General features: G+C 42.6%; 1 protein-coding gene across 26 annotated transcripts in view; it reads left to right on the top strand.

Annotated features, from left to right (window-relative positions):
* Positions 1-12,022, top strand: part of KLC1 (kinesin light chain 1) — a 67,624-nt gene that overhangs the window by 22,138 nt on the left and 33,464 nt on the right. For 25 of the 26 annotated variants that reach the window (XR_005024249.2, XM_036882570.2, XM_036882562.2 and 22 more), the window contains exons 2-3: positions 10,882-10,979; positions 11,373-11,634. Coding sequence is in view for 25 of the 26 variants with exons in the window: in XM_036882570.2 (XP_036738465.1) it covers positions 11,374-11,634 (261 nt within the window). In the remaining variant the exon portion in view is untranslated. The remainder of the gene's footprint in view (positions 1-10,881; positions 10,980-11,372; positions 11,635-12,022) is intronic. The other variant, XM_057488094.1, reaches the window with a different exon arrangement.

The following is a 12,022-nucleotide window of genomic DNA, read 5'->3' as shown; positions in this document are numbered from 1 at the left end:
GTTCTATTGGTGGTGTCCTTTGCTGTACAGAAGCTTTTCAGCTTGATATGGTCCTACTTGTTCATTTTTGCTTTTGTTTCCCTTGCCCGGGGAGATATGTTCATGAAGAAGTCGCTCATGTTTAAGTCCAAGAGATTTTTGCCCTTTTTTTTTTTTCTAAGAGTTTTATGGTTTCATGACTTACATTCAGGTCTTTGATCCATTTCGAATTTACTTTTGTGTATTGGGTTAGACAATAATCCAGTTTCATTCTCTTACATGTATCTGTCCAGTTTTACCAACACCAGCTGTTGAAGAGGCTGTCATTTCCTCATTGTATGTCCCTGGCTCCTTTATTGTATATTAATTGACCATATATGGTTTGGTTTATATCTGGGCTCTCTAGTCTGTTCCATTGGTCTATGGGTCTTTTCTTGTGCCAGTACCAAATTGTCTTGATTACTGTGGCTTTGCAGTAGAGCTTGAAGTTGGGAATCGAGATCTCCCCAGCTTTTTACTTCCTTGTCAGGATTGCTTGGCTATTCGGGGTCTTTTGGGTTCCATATGAATTTTAGGACTATTTGTTCCAGTTCATTGAAGAATGCTGTTGGTATTTTGATGGGGATTGCATTGAATCTGTAGATTGCTTTAGGTAGGATGGCCATTTTGACAATATTAATTCTTCCTATCCATGAGCACAGGATGTGTTTCCATTTTTTGGTATCTTCTTTAATTTCTCTCATGAGTGTCTTGTAGTTTTCAGAGTATAGGTCTTTCACTTCATTGGTTAGGTTCATTCTTAGGTATTTTATTCTTTTGGATGCAGTTGTGAATGGAATTGTTTTCCTGATTTGTCTTTCTGCTGGTTCATTGTTAGTGTGTAGGAATGCAACAGATTTCTGTTATTAATTTTGTATCCTGCAACTCTGTTGAATTCAGATATTAGATCTAGTAGTTTTGAAGTGGACTTTTTAGGGTTTTTCTTGTCATGTCATCTGCAGACAGGGACAGTTTAACTCCTTCCTTGCCAATGTGGATGCCTTTTCTTTCTTTGTGTTGTCTGTTTGCCATGGCTAGAACCTCCAGAACTATGTTGAATAAAAGTGGGGAGAGTGGGCATCCTGTCTTGTTCCTGATTTTAAAGGAAAGGCTTTCAGCTTCTTGCTGTTCAGTATGATGTTGGCTTGTGGGTTTGTTATATGTGGCTTTCATTATGTTGAGGTACTTGCTCTCTATACCCATTTTGTTGAGTTTTTATCATGAATGAATGTTGAATTTTGACGAATGCTTTTTCAGCATCTATGGAGATGACCATGTGGTTTTTGTCCTTCTTTTTGTTGATGTGGTGGATGATGTTGATGGATTTTCGAATATTGTACCATCCTTGCATCCCTGGAATAAATCCTATTTGATCATGATGGGTGATCTTTTTGATGTGTTTTTGAATTCAGTTTGCTAATATTTTGTTGAGTATTTTTGCATCTATGTTCATCAGGGATATTGGTATGTAATTTTCTTTTTTTGTGGTGTCTTTGGCTGGTTTTGGTATTAGTGTGATGTGGGCCTCATAGAATGAGTTTGGGAGTATTCCCTCCTCTTCTACTTTTTGGAAAACTGTGAGGAGGATGGGTATTAGGTCTTCACTAAATGTTTGATAAAATTCAGCAGTGAAACCATCTGGTATAGGGATTTGTTCTTAGGTAGTTTTTTGATTACCAGTTCAATTTCCTTGCTGGTAATTGGTCTATTCAGATTTTCTGTTTCTTCCTGGGTCAGCCTTTGAAGGTTGTATTTTTCTAGAAATTTGTCCATTTCTTCTAGGTTATCCAGTTTGTTAGCATATAATTATTCATAGTATTCTCTCATAACTCTTTGCATTTATGTGGTATCTGTAGTGATTTTTCCTTTCTCATTGCTGATTCTGTCTCTGTGTGTAGACTCTCTTCTTGATAAGTCTGACTAGGGGTTTATCTATTTTGTTTATTTTCTTCAATGACCAGCTCCTGCTTTCATCAATTCCTACTGTTTTTTAAATTCTTTTCAATTTTATTTCTCTCTAATTTTGATTTCCCTCCTTCTACTGACTTTGGGTCTCATTTGTTCTTCTTTTTCTAGTTTCGTTAATTGTGAGTTTAGACTGTTCATTTGGGATTGTTCTTCTCTCCTGAGGTAGGCCTGTATTGCAGTATACTTCCCTCTTAGCAAGGTCATTGCTGCATCCCACAGATTTTGCAGTGTTGAGTTATTGTTGTCATTTGTCTCCATATATTGCTTGCTCTCTGTATTTATTTAATCATTAATCCATTGATTACTTAGGAGCATGTTATCAAGCCTCCATGTGTTTGTGGGCTTTTCGTTTTCTTTGTGTAATTTATTTCTAGTTTCATACCTTTGTGATCTGAGAAGCTGGTTGGTACGCTTTCAGTCTTTTTGAATTTACTGAGCCTCTTTTTGTGGCCTAGTATATTATCTATTCTTTAAAATGTTCCATGTGTACTTGACAAGAATATGTATCCTGTTGCTTTTTGATGGAGTGTCTTGTAGATGTCTGTTAGTTTCGTCTGTTCTAATATGTTGTCCAGTGCCTGTCTCTCCTTACTTAGTTTCTGTCTGGTTGATCTGTCCTTTGGGGTGGGTGGTGTGTTGAAGTCTCCTAAAATGAATGCATTGCATTCTGTTTCCCCCTTTAATTCTGTTAGTATTTGTTTCACATCAAATAGGTGTTCCTGTGTTGGGTGCATACATATTTATAATGGTTGTATCCTCTTGTTGGATTGACCCTTTATCATTATGTAATGTCCTTCTTTGTCTCTTGTGACTTTCTTTGTTATGAAGTCTATTTTGTCTGATACAAGTACTGCAACTCCTGCTTTTTTCTCCCTATTAGTTGCATGAAATAGCTTTTTCCATCCCTTTACTTTCAGTCTATGTATGTCTTTGGATTTGAAGTGAGTCTCTTGTAGGTGGCATATAGATGGGTCTTGTTTTTTAATCCAGTCAGTGACTCTTATGTCTTTTGACTGGTCTATTCAGACCATTTACATTTAGGGTGATTATCGATAGGTATGTACTTATTGACATTGCAGGCTTTAGATTTGTGGTTGCCAAAGGTTCTTGGGTAGTGTTCTCTTACCACGTAACAGTCTAATTTAACTCACTTAGTATGCTATTACAAACACAACCTAATGGTTCTTTTTTTTTTTCCTCCTTTTTCTTCCTCCTCTATTCTTTATATATTAGGCATCATATTCTGTACTCTTTTCTATCCCTTGATTGACTTTGGGGGTAGTTGATTAGATTTTCCATACGCTTAGTAATTAATTGTTCTACTTTCTTTGCTGTGGTTTATTTCCCCTGGTGACAGCTATTTAGCTTTAAGAATACTTCCATCTATAGCAGTCCCTCCAAAATGCACTGTTGTGGAGGTGGTTTGTGGGAGGTAAATTCTCTCAGGTCTTGCTTATCTGGAAATTGTTCAATCCCTCCTTCAAATTTAAATAATAATCTTGGTGGGTAGAGTATTCTTGGTCTGAGGCCCTTTTTCCTCATTTAATTAAATATATCACGCCACTCCCTTCTGGCTGGTAAGGTTTCTATTGAGAAGTCTGATGATAGCCTGATGGGTTTTCCTTTGTATGTGATGTTTTTTCTCTTTCTAGCTGCTTTTAAAAGTCTGTCCTTATCCTTGATCTCTGCCATTTTAATTATTATATGTCTTGTTGTTGTCTTTCTTGGGTCCCTTGTGTTGGGAGATCTGTGCACCTCCATGACCTGAAAGACTATCTGCTTCCCCAGATTGGGGTAGTTTTCAGCAATTACCTCCTCAAAGACACTTCCTATCCCTTTCTCTCTGTCTTCTTGTACGTGTATAATGCGAATATTGCTCGATTTGGATTGGTCACACAGTTCTCTCAATATTCTCTCATTCTTAGAGATCCTTTTTTATCTCTGTGCATCATCTTTGTATTTCTCTTCTCTAATTTGTATTCCATTTACCATCTCTTCTACTACATCTAATCTTCTTTAAAATCCCTCCTTTGTTTGTTTTGTTTCAGATATGGAATTTCTTAATGATTGAATCTCTGTCCTAAATTTGTCCCTGAGTTCTTGAATATTTTTCTGTACCTCTATGTTTATGATTTTTATTTTGAACTCTCTCTCAGGAACATTGGTGAATTCAGTTTCATTTGGCCCTTTTTCTGGTGTTTTTCAGATTTTTGTTTGAACCAGGTTCATGTGACGTTTCATATTTGTATGTGGCACCCTCTAGTGCCCAGAAGCTCTAGTTTCTGTTGCTGCTTAACCCGTAGAGTGAGGTTTGGGGTTGGAGGGGGGCAGCGCTGGGGCCTCGGGGGAGGAAAGAGCTGTTTCCTCCTTCCAGGCTGCAGCGCCTGTCTCCACTGTCAGTACCTGTGGGCCAAGCACACAGGTGTAAGTGTCTGTTTTGCATTTGTAGCTGCCACAGGTGGGGCCTCCCTCTGGCTGCCCTGACGCCAGGGCAGGTTCTGTGGTTTACGAGCAGATGCTGGCAGGCCAGGAGGAAGGTGCAGGAGGCTGCAAATCACCATGGGGGGCCTCGGAGCTGTATAGCCAGCCAGGGGGATGGAGCACCTGAAGCTCCTGAAAGTTCCCAACCTGCTGGGCAGAGCCCACCGAAACCACCTTGTTCACCTATTGCTGCTTCTGCCCAGCAAGCTCCGTGCAAATCCCACCCCTTCAGCAGCCCTCTGGTTGCTAGGAAGCCTCTCAGACCGCCCACCTTTCTTTGTCCCAGAGCTGCCGGATGTGGATCTCTCTCCTCCACGAAGGGCTGGAATCTCAGTCTTTCCAAGTATTCTGCCTGTCTTAGCCTTCCAACCCCACTAATCAGTAAAGCACCACACAATGTAGGTAGGGCTGGGTGTTCAGCAGTCCTAGGCTTCCACTCCATTTCTCTTCCTCCTTCCAATGAGCTGGGGTGGGGGAAAGGCTTGGGTCCCGCCAAATCAAGGCTTTGGTACGTTACCCTGTTTTGTGAAGTCTCTGTTCTCCAGGTGTATGCAGTCTGGTGCAGCCTTCTTTCCTGTTGCTCTTTTAGGTTTAGTTGTAATAACTATATTTTAGTATTATATGTGGTTTGGGGAGGAGTTCTCTGTCTCACCTCTGATGCTGCCATCTTGAATCCCCTCTTATTTTTATTTTTTTAAACCTTGTTTTGGTAAAAATCCAACCCTTAGGCCTAGAACAGTGTCTGGCATGGAGTTGGGGCTCAGTAACTAGTGAACAGCTGTTACTGCCTTTGGCTGGTTGCATCTTTCACTTCCTTTCAGAGGCGAAGGCCTGGATGCCAGTGTTTTGCCGGCCAGGTTGTGGTTGGGGGCAGACCCTACAGCGTCCCCTGTGTTGCTCACTTCTTGCCGTCCTCCTGTCAGGCTTCTGTGGACATAGTGGCAGCACTTCTCAGGGTTGAGCCTCACCGCACACTGCATGCATGGTCTGTCAGTTCTCACTGCCCCTAACAGGTGTGAATATGTGACTCTGAAGATGGCTGTTTTATTCACTGTTGTATTAGAGTTTGAAAAAAAACTCACTCCTGCATAAAGGCCAAGTTATGTGAAAGGACAAGTTAAAAGGAGCTATTTTCTATGTTGCCTATTACCTCTCCTTTGATTACTTGAAAGTAGAGGTAAATCAACAATATGCAAATGAATGTTTTGTCTGGTGTGTCTGTTGTACCTGAATAATGGTCAGTGATGTGTCTGTACAATAGTTATTGTTGCTAGTCCTCCCTTTTCAGCTGTGGTCAAGGTCCAGATCCTTACCTCAACCAGTATTATGAGGAATTCATGATATGATAAAAAAGATGGTGCACTTGTCTAGTCCATCCTGTTTCAAGCTTGAGCATGTAGGGATTTAGTGTCTGTCTTAATCATGGTCTTATTTTTTGGCTTCCCATGTTTCCAAATGGCAGGTTGGCCCCTTTAAAGGGTGATATTGTACCTCCTCACTCTGCCCTCTTGGGATAGTTTGTAAGAGAACATGTCTCTTTTTTACTGCTTTTCCAGTGGCATTTTAAAAAGAAATAAAAGTTTTATTTTTAGGTTACAAAATGCTACAGGCAGGATTCAGTTGGGAGTCTGAATGTGGAGATGAGCTGGGTTCTCATCATTTCCCAGTTTATGGCCTCACATTGTGGTTGTTTGAGTAAATAAATGGAGTAAATCCTTGGACCTGTGAATCATGTATATTTAAAATACATATCAAAACTGTTCTAGGTTGGTGGGCAGAACTGAGCCAGGGTAACCATGGGATCTACTGGTTTTTCATCAGATTTCCCAGAGGACCAAAAGTGCTTCTTTGTGCAGGCAATTTGAAAATAAAGTTCTAGAGAAACAGAGCTATTTCAGGAGGATGATGAGCTTCTATGCACCTAAAGGGTGGGGCAGCCGATGCTCTTCTGTACAGAGCCACCAGTGATTCTAACAATGGGTGGAGCAGCATGTGCCGTGTGTCAGCTGGCTGTGGCTTCCTGTCCCGAGAAGCAGGATTGACTTCACTGTATCATCCCAGCAATCATATGGTTCCTTTTCATTCAGCTTTCTATGGACCAGGAATCTGATAAGAAACTGAGTTCTTTGGGGATCAATATTTATTGAGTTGTACTAACTGTCACCAGTAAAGCAGTCTTCACTATGAAAAAAAACAAAATCTGTTATTGCCCCCAAAATTGCAAAGATTGAGTCACTGGTCTAAAATAATGGAGACAAAAATAGTTTTAAAATGAAAATAAAAAGCTTTAAAAGGATTATTTTTGTCTTTATTCTTTTTTAGGTAATGACTCTTAAATTTGCAGATATGGGACCGAATTTATTGGACTTGAAACTTAGTGGGCCATAAGAGTTTTACTTGTTGAGCCGTTGGAATTAAGAGGTTTGACCCTAAAAAGGGCTTTTCACATTTTAAGAGCTTGATTCAAATGTTAGATTTGTCACTTTCTATGCTGGAGATTATGCACTGAGCATTGAGTTCTTTTGCTTTCACAGTGTAAATATATGGGACTTTGAAGGGCTTTTTGGAAATAAAAGCATAGTAAACAATTTGCTGTGATTAATTAGAATAACCTGGGGCCAGATGTCTTGTGTGTCACTTGGAGGGGAAGAGAGAAGGCAGTATTTTTGAGCCTGTACAATGTTTTAGGTTGGGTGGGTATCAGTGCCGCTTGACATGCAGGGATATTGAGGCTCTAAGAGGCCACATGGCAAGTGAGAGAAAGAAAAATTATTGGACTCAGATGCACTGGTTTGCAAGCTGCTTCATCTGTTCAGTGAGCACATACTGAATGCATGGCTGTAGAGCACCAGGCATTGGCCTGGCTGGGTCACTCTTGCACTGAGTCGCCATGAGGCATATACCAAATAGGAGTCGGAAGAAGGTCTGAGGGACAGTGTGATTTACAGGCTGACAAAGTATGATAGTGGCGTTGGCTGAGGCTAGAAACAAATGTAACTTCTACCATAACCCTTTAACCTGGGAGCCTGGGTACCTTTGAGCTTTTCACTGTGATGGGCTGCAAAATGATGATGCCCCCTCAAGAATGTATTTAGTTTCTACATCAAACTTCAGAAGTTTCTTATTGTAAGTAAACACTTACCAGTCTTTTCTTAAGTTTTCTGCCATTTTATCCATAGAACACTCATTACTTTCACCTGTATGCATATAGACCTTTGCCTAAATTTTCTTCTAGTTTCTTGGGTGTTTTAAAAAAAGTTTAATTCTTTAACCAATGTGGAATTTATTTAGTGTATAGAGGGTAGGTATGCAACTCCACTTTTTCTAAATAGCCAGTTGTGTTAGCACCGCTTTTATATAACCCACCTTTGGTTACAATGGCTCAGCCTAGAAGTGAGACAGACACTGAGCAATATAGACATACTGCAGTGATGTGTTCCCTTCTGAAGAAGGGACGTGCATAGTGCATAGTTATACTCACACCATAGTTATAGTTTTATGGTGGTGGCTTGGGTGGGGGCGATGGAAACTCTGATTGAGGAGCGCCTGAAGGCTGCGTGAGCAGTGTGAGCGTGGCAAGTGGAGGCTTTGGAGAGCCCTGTGCCAGGGACACAGTATTTGAAATGTTAGCTTGTGGATGAGATGGTGAATACACTTTGTGTTCATTTTAGAGGTAAGAAGTTGGTTCAGTGGGTAGTAGTTAGAAAGGGAGATGTCAACTCAGCCAAAGGAATAACTTTCTACTTAAATATTGGAGCCATCTAGCAGGAAGTGGTGAGGCCTGTGTAACAGCAAATGTATCGCAGACCTAGAGCGGTTTCCTTTATCAGGGATGTCCCTGACTCCTGCATTGGTTGTCCAGTGGCTCCTGTGTCTGTCAGCCACCATGCATTGCACTGCACCTGCGCTCTGCCGTGAACAGCCTGGTAAGAGCGCGGCTTGCCATGGAGACCCAGGAGGGCTGGAACCAGCCTATGTGGCGAAGGCCCATGGCAGAGCCAGGCTCTGCACCTGATTGTGTTGCATTCAGGCCGTGCTTTCCGTAGCACCGTCGTCTCATTTCTCAAGAGAGCTGAGTGTCCGGCATCAGCATTTGGATTCTTGTTCATTTTAAGAGTAAGCTTACAAAGAAAAACAAGTACCTTAAGCTGCACTTTGGTGCATGTGCATCCAGATGACACTGGAGCCCAGTAGTCCTGTCATGGTTAAGGCTTTACAGGAGTGTGAGCACGGAGCACACTGTCACTGCCTCTGTTACATTTTCCTCAGGAAACTAAAGTGGGATTTCTTTAAATGTATTGACTTGATCTTTAAATGTACTTATAACTGAGGCATTTCCCTAATGAGTCTGTCTCATTTAGTTGTAATTCCCCCCACCCCCCACCCCACCTCCGTATGTAAGTCCTATCTTTTATGTTTTTCCTACTCCTATTTAAACCCTCTGGCCCTCCCCCTTTTTTCTTTTTAACGTAAACAGAACTGCCCTTCCCTTCTTTTCGGCCACCACTCGACCCTGCAGAGGTCTGACACCGACCACCTTTGTAACTGGGCAGGATCCAGTCTTACATAGCTGTAACTGAGTGCCCATTCAGGCTTCGAGCTTTTTTTCCCAGAGGTGGTTCGAGTAATGAAGTTTCTGTCATTTCTTATTAAGTCTAGAGACTTTCCTTAGCATCCCCCTGAGTTTGATTGGAAAAGCTTGAAAAGTTGCTGGCTAGGTGTTTGGCGTTCTGAGCAGAGGCCGAGTCTGGGGAAGGGGGTGCAGTGTATCTCTAATGCATTGTTCCCTTGCACTGTCACCGGAAGCGCTCTCCTGGCCTCTGCCGGGCCCTTCTTCCCCAGCCACAGGCTCCGGCTTTCAGAGAGCAGGTGGCCTGTGGCTGCACTCCCTCTCCCCCTCTTCTCGCCCCTGGGAGCCGCACCCCCAGCATGGACCTGCAGCCTGGGGCTTTCACACCTCTGTCTGGGTGCCTGTTGCTGCCTCAGCTGGCAGTGCCCTCGCACTCCCTCTGGAGAAGGTGCTCATTTGAGACGACTGGCTCACCTTGGGGGGTCGTTTCTCCCCTGTGGCTGGCCTCCCCAGTCCAGCCTGCTAAAGCAGAAGTACCTGCTGCCACCGTCCCCACTGTACTCCCCTCGCACAGTCCTGTCGCCGTGCCTTTAGCTCTTGGTGCACGTGTTTGTTTAGCTTGTCTTCTACTATCCTGCATGTTCCTAAGGGTGAGGCCATGTCAGTCTGTATATTCCAATACATGAATTACTCAGGGCCTACCTCTCAGTATGTTCTAGTAAAACCCTTATATTGCCTAGTTTAAGAAAGAAAAAAAAAAGTTGCATCATTTGGAAAGAATACATACTTTGCTGCCAAAGGTGGAGAAGGCAGCCTCCATTTTCATTTTCCTCTTTCTCTGGGGTCCCACTTCTGGAGATCCCCCCTGCTCATGTGGAGGAGCCTTCGGCTGTGCTCAGGTCTGCACTTGAACTTAGAGGTACTGTCCTGTTTGTTGGAAGCTGGTCCTAAACTGTCCATTCACTCAGCAAATGTGTTTTAGCATCACTGTGTGACACAGGCTGGGACTGTAGTGCTGCTCTGAACAAGACAGACAAGGTTTCGGCTCTTCTGGAGTTGTAGTGGGGTTGCTGAGCCATAGGTGAGACACACAGTGCATCTAATGACACCGACTGTCAGGTAGAGTGGCTGCCTGTATTCTTGTGGTGCTGTCTGGGCTCTTGGTGGCATGGAGGTGGATTTCTCAATATCCTACAGACAGCTTCTAATTTCAACAGGAATTTAGTCTTCATGGCCATGCGAATAAAACAGTCCTCCAGTGTGAAACTGGAGGTGCAGAGACTTGGAGCCTTCCCTCTCAGGCCTGGGCTGCAGGCTGTGGCTGCTGCTCGGCACTGCTTTGCTCAAGCCGGTGCCTGTCAGCGGCCGGGCTCGGAGCCGGCCTGGAGACCATGGACTCAGTGGGGTACAAGATAAAGCCCCTGCCTTTTAAATTGTGCTTATACTTAGTGGGTAGAAGGCAGTATGTGTAGGCAAATAAGATTTCAGGAGTGGTAAGTGCTCTGAAGGAAATCACTGACTTCCGTGCCTGCTTGTCACTTTCCTGGATGATCCTGAAGGCTTTCTTAGTGATCACAGTTTGTGGCTTTTTTAAAGTCTACTTAGAGTATTTAAAACTGTGCACACAGGTACAGTAGAAGGAACTTGCCATCGCTGTTTTGCTGGTATTGTCTGTCTGCCCCTCTCCCCTGTCCTCTTTTTTTCTCACTGTAGTATTTTAGATCCAGTTCCTGACACTGTAGCCACTGTAGACACTGGCCTCGCAGGGGCAGGCTTAGCTCTCGTCTTCCGTGAGTCTTTCCGGCACTAATCCTCCTGCTTATGCCATTCTTAGTGTGTTTCAGACGGACCCAGTGCTTCGCCTGCCACTCTGATTGTTCCATGTTCCTTTCCTGGTTTTCTTTCTTCTTCCAGCTGTGACCACTTCTCAAGGCTTTGTCTGGTAAATATGTGACCAAGAGTTTATTGTCCCTTCTGCATTTCATTAAGGAAAAAAAGGCTTGCAAATATTCCGAGAAAATTTTGTTCACTGAGGCGGTGTTTTAGAAATGCCATTTGGATGTTTTGTTTCTTTTACTCTTTGGCATTAATTTCAATTGCTGTCATTTCTTCCATACAAAAGAATTCAGACATAAGCAGAAAAGTAATTGGTCTGCAAAGGAAAAATAGAAATAGTGCAGAACATAATATTCCAAGGTAATAAATCACAAATACTCATACATACTTATTATTACCTATAAAAATGCAATTTAAAAGTCTTTACACATGTATATTTTATTAAATTGTAACAAACCTATGATGAGATGTGTAATTATCTTTCCTTTTTCCATTCTAGAATGTATGACAGCATGTCCACAATGGTGTACATAAAGGATGACAAGTTGGAGAAGCTTACGCAGGATGAAATTATTTCTAAGACAAAGCAAGTAATTCAGGGGCTGGAAGCTCTGAAAAATGAGCACAATTCCATTTTACAAAGTTTACTTGAGACACTGAAGTGTTTGAAGAAAGACGATGAAAGTAATCTGGTGGAAGAGAAATCAAACATGATCCGAAAGTCACTGGAAATGTTGGAGCTCGGCCTGAGTGAGGCACAGGTATAAGTGAGATTGTCTCAGACATGAACCTGAACTTGGCGGCCTGGGGACTTCATCTGAAATATGCAGTTTAATACTAAGATACTTAGAGAGTAATAGAGATCGACTTTGATGTGGGTTATGCGTATGATAGTTGATTTGGCATGTCTAAACATTAAAAAGCAGAGCCAAAATAGAGATTCTCTGTGTGTCACAAAAGCAGTGGCTTAAACAGAGACGTGTGTAAAACAAATACCAAGGCAGGCTGTCCGGCACGTTCTGTGCTGCATGGTTATGGGAGTTACCAGACCCCTGCCCCCTGCTGCATGCCACCCCAGGCAGCCTGTCTCGTGGACTAAGACAGCTCCCGCTCTTGGATGGGGCGGGACAGGAAGGGCGTGGTTCCTGT

Source organism: Manis pentadactyla, chromosome 11 (assembly GCF_030020395.1).
Source record: "Manis pentadactyla isolate mManPen7 chromosome 11, mManPen7.hap1, whole genome shotgun sequence".
Lineage (NCBI taxonomy): Eukaryota > Metazoa > Chordata > Mammalia > Pholidota > Manidae > Manis > Manis pentadactyla.
Note: the sequence above shows the minus strand (reverse complement) of the source record. Positions and strands in the feature narration are given on the sequence as shown.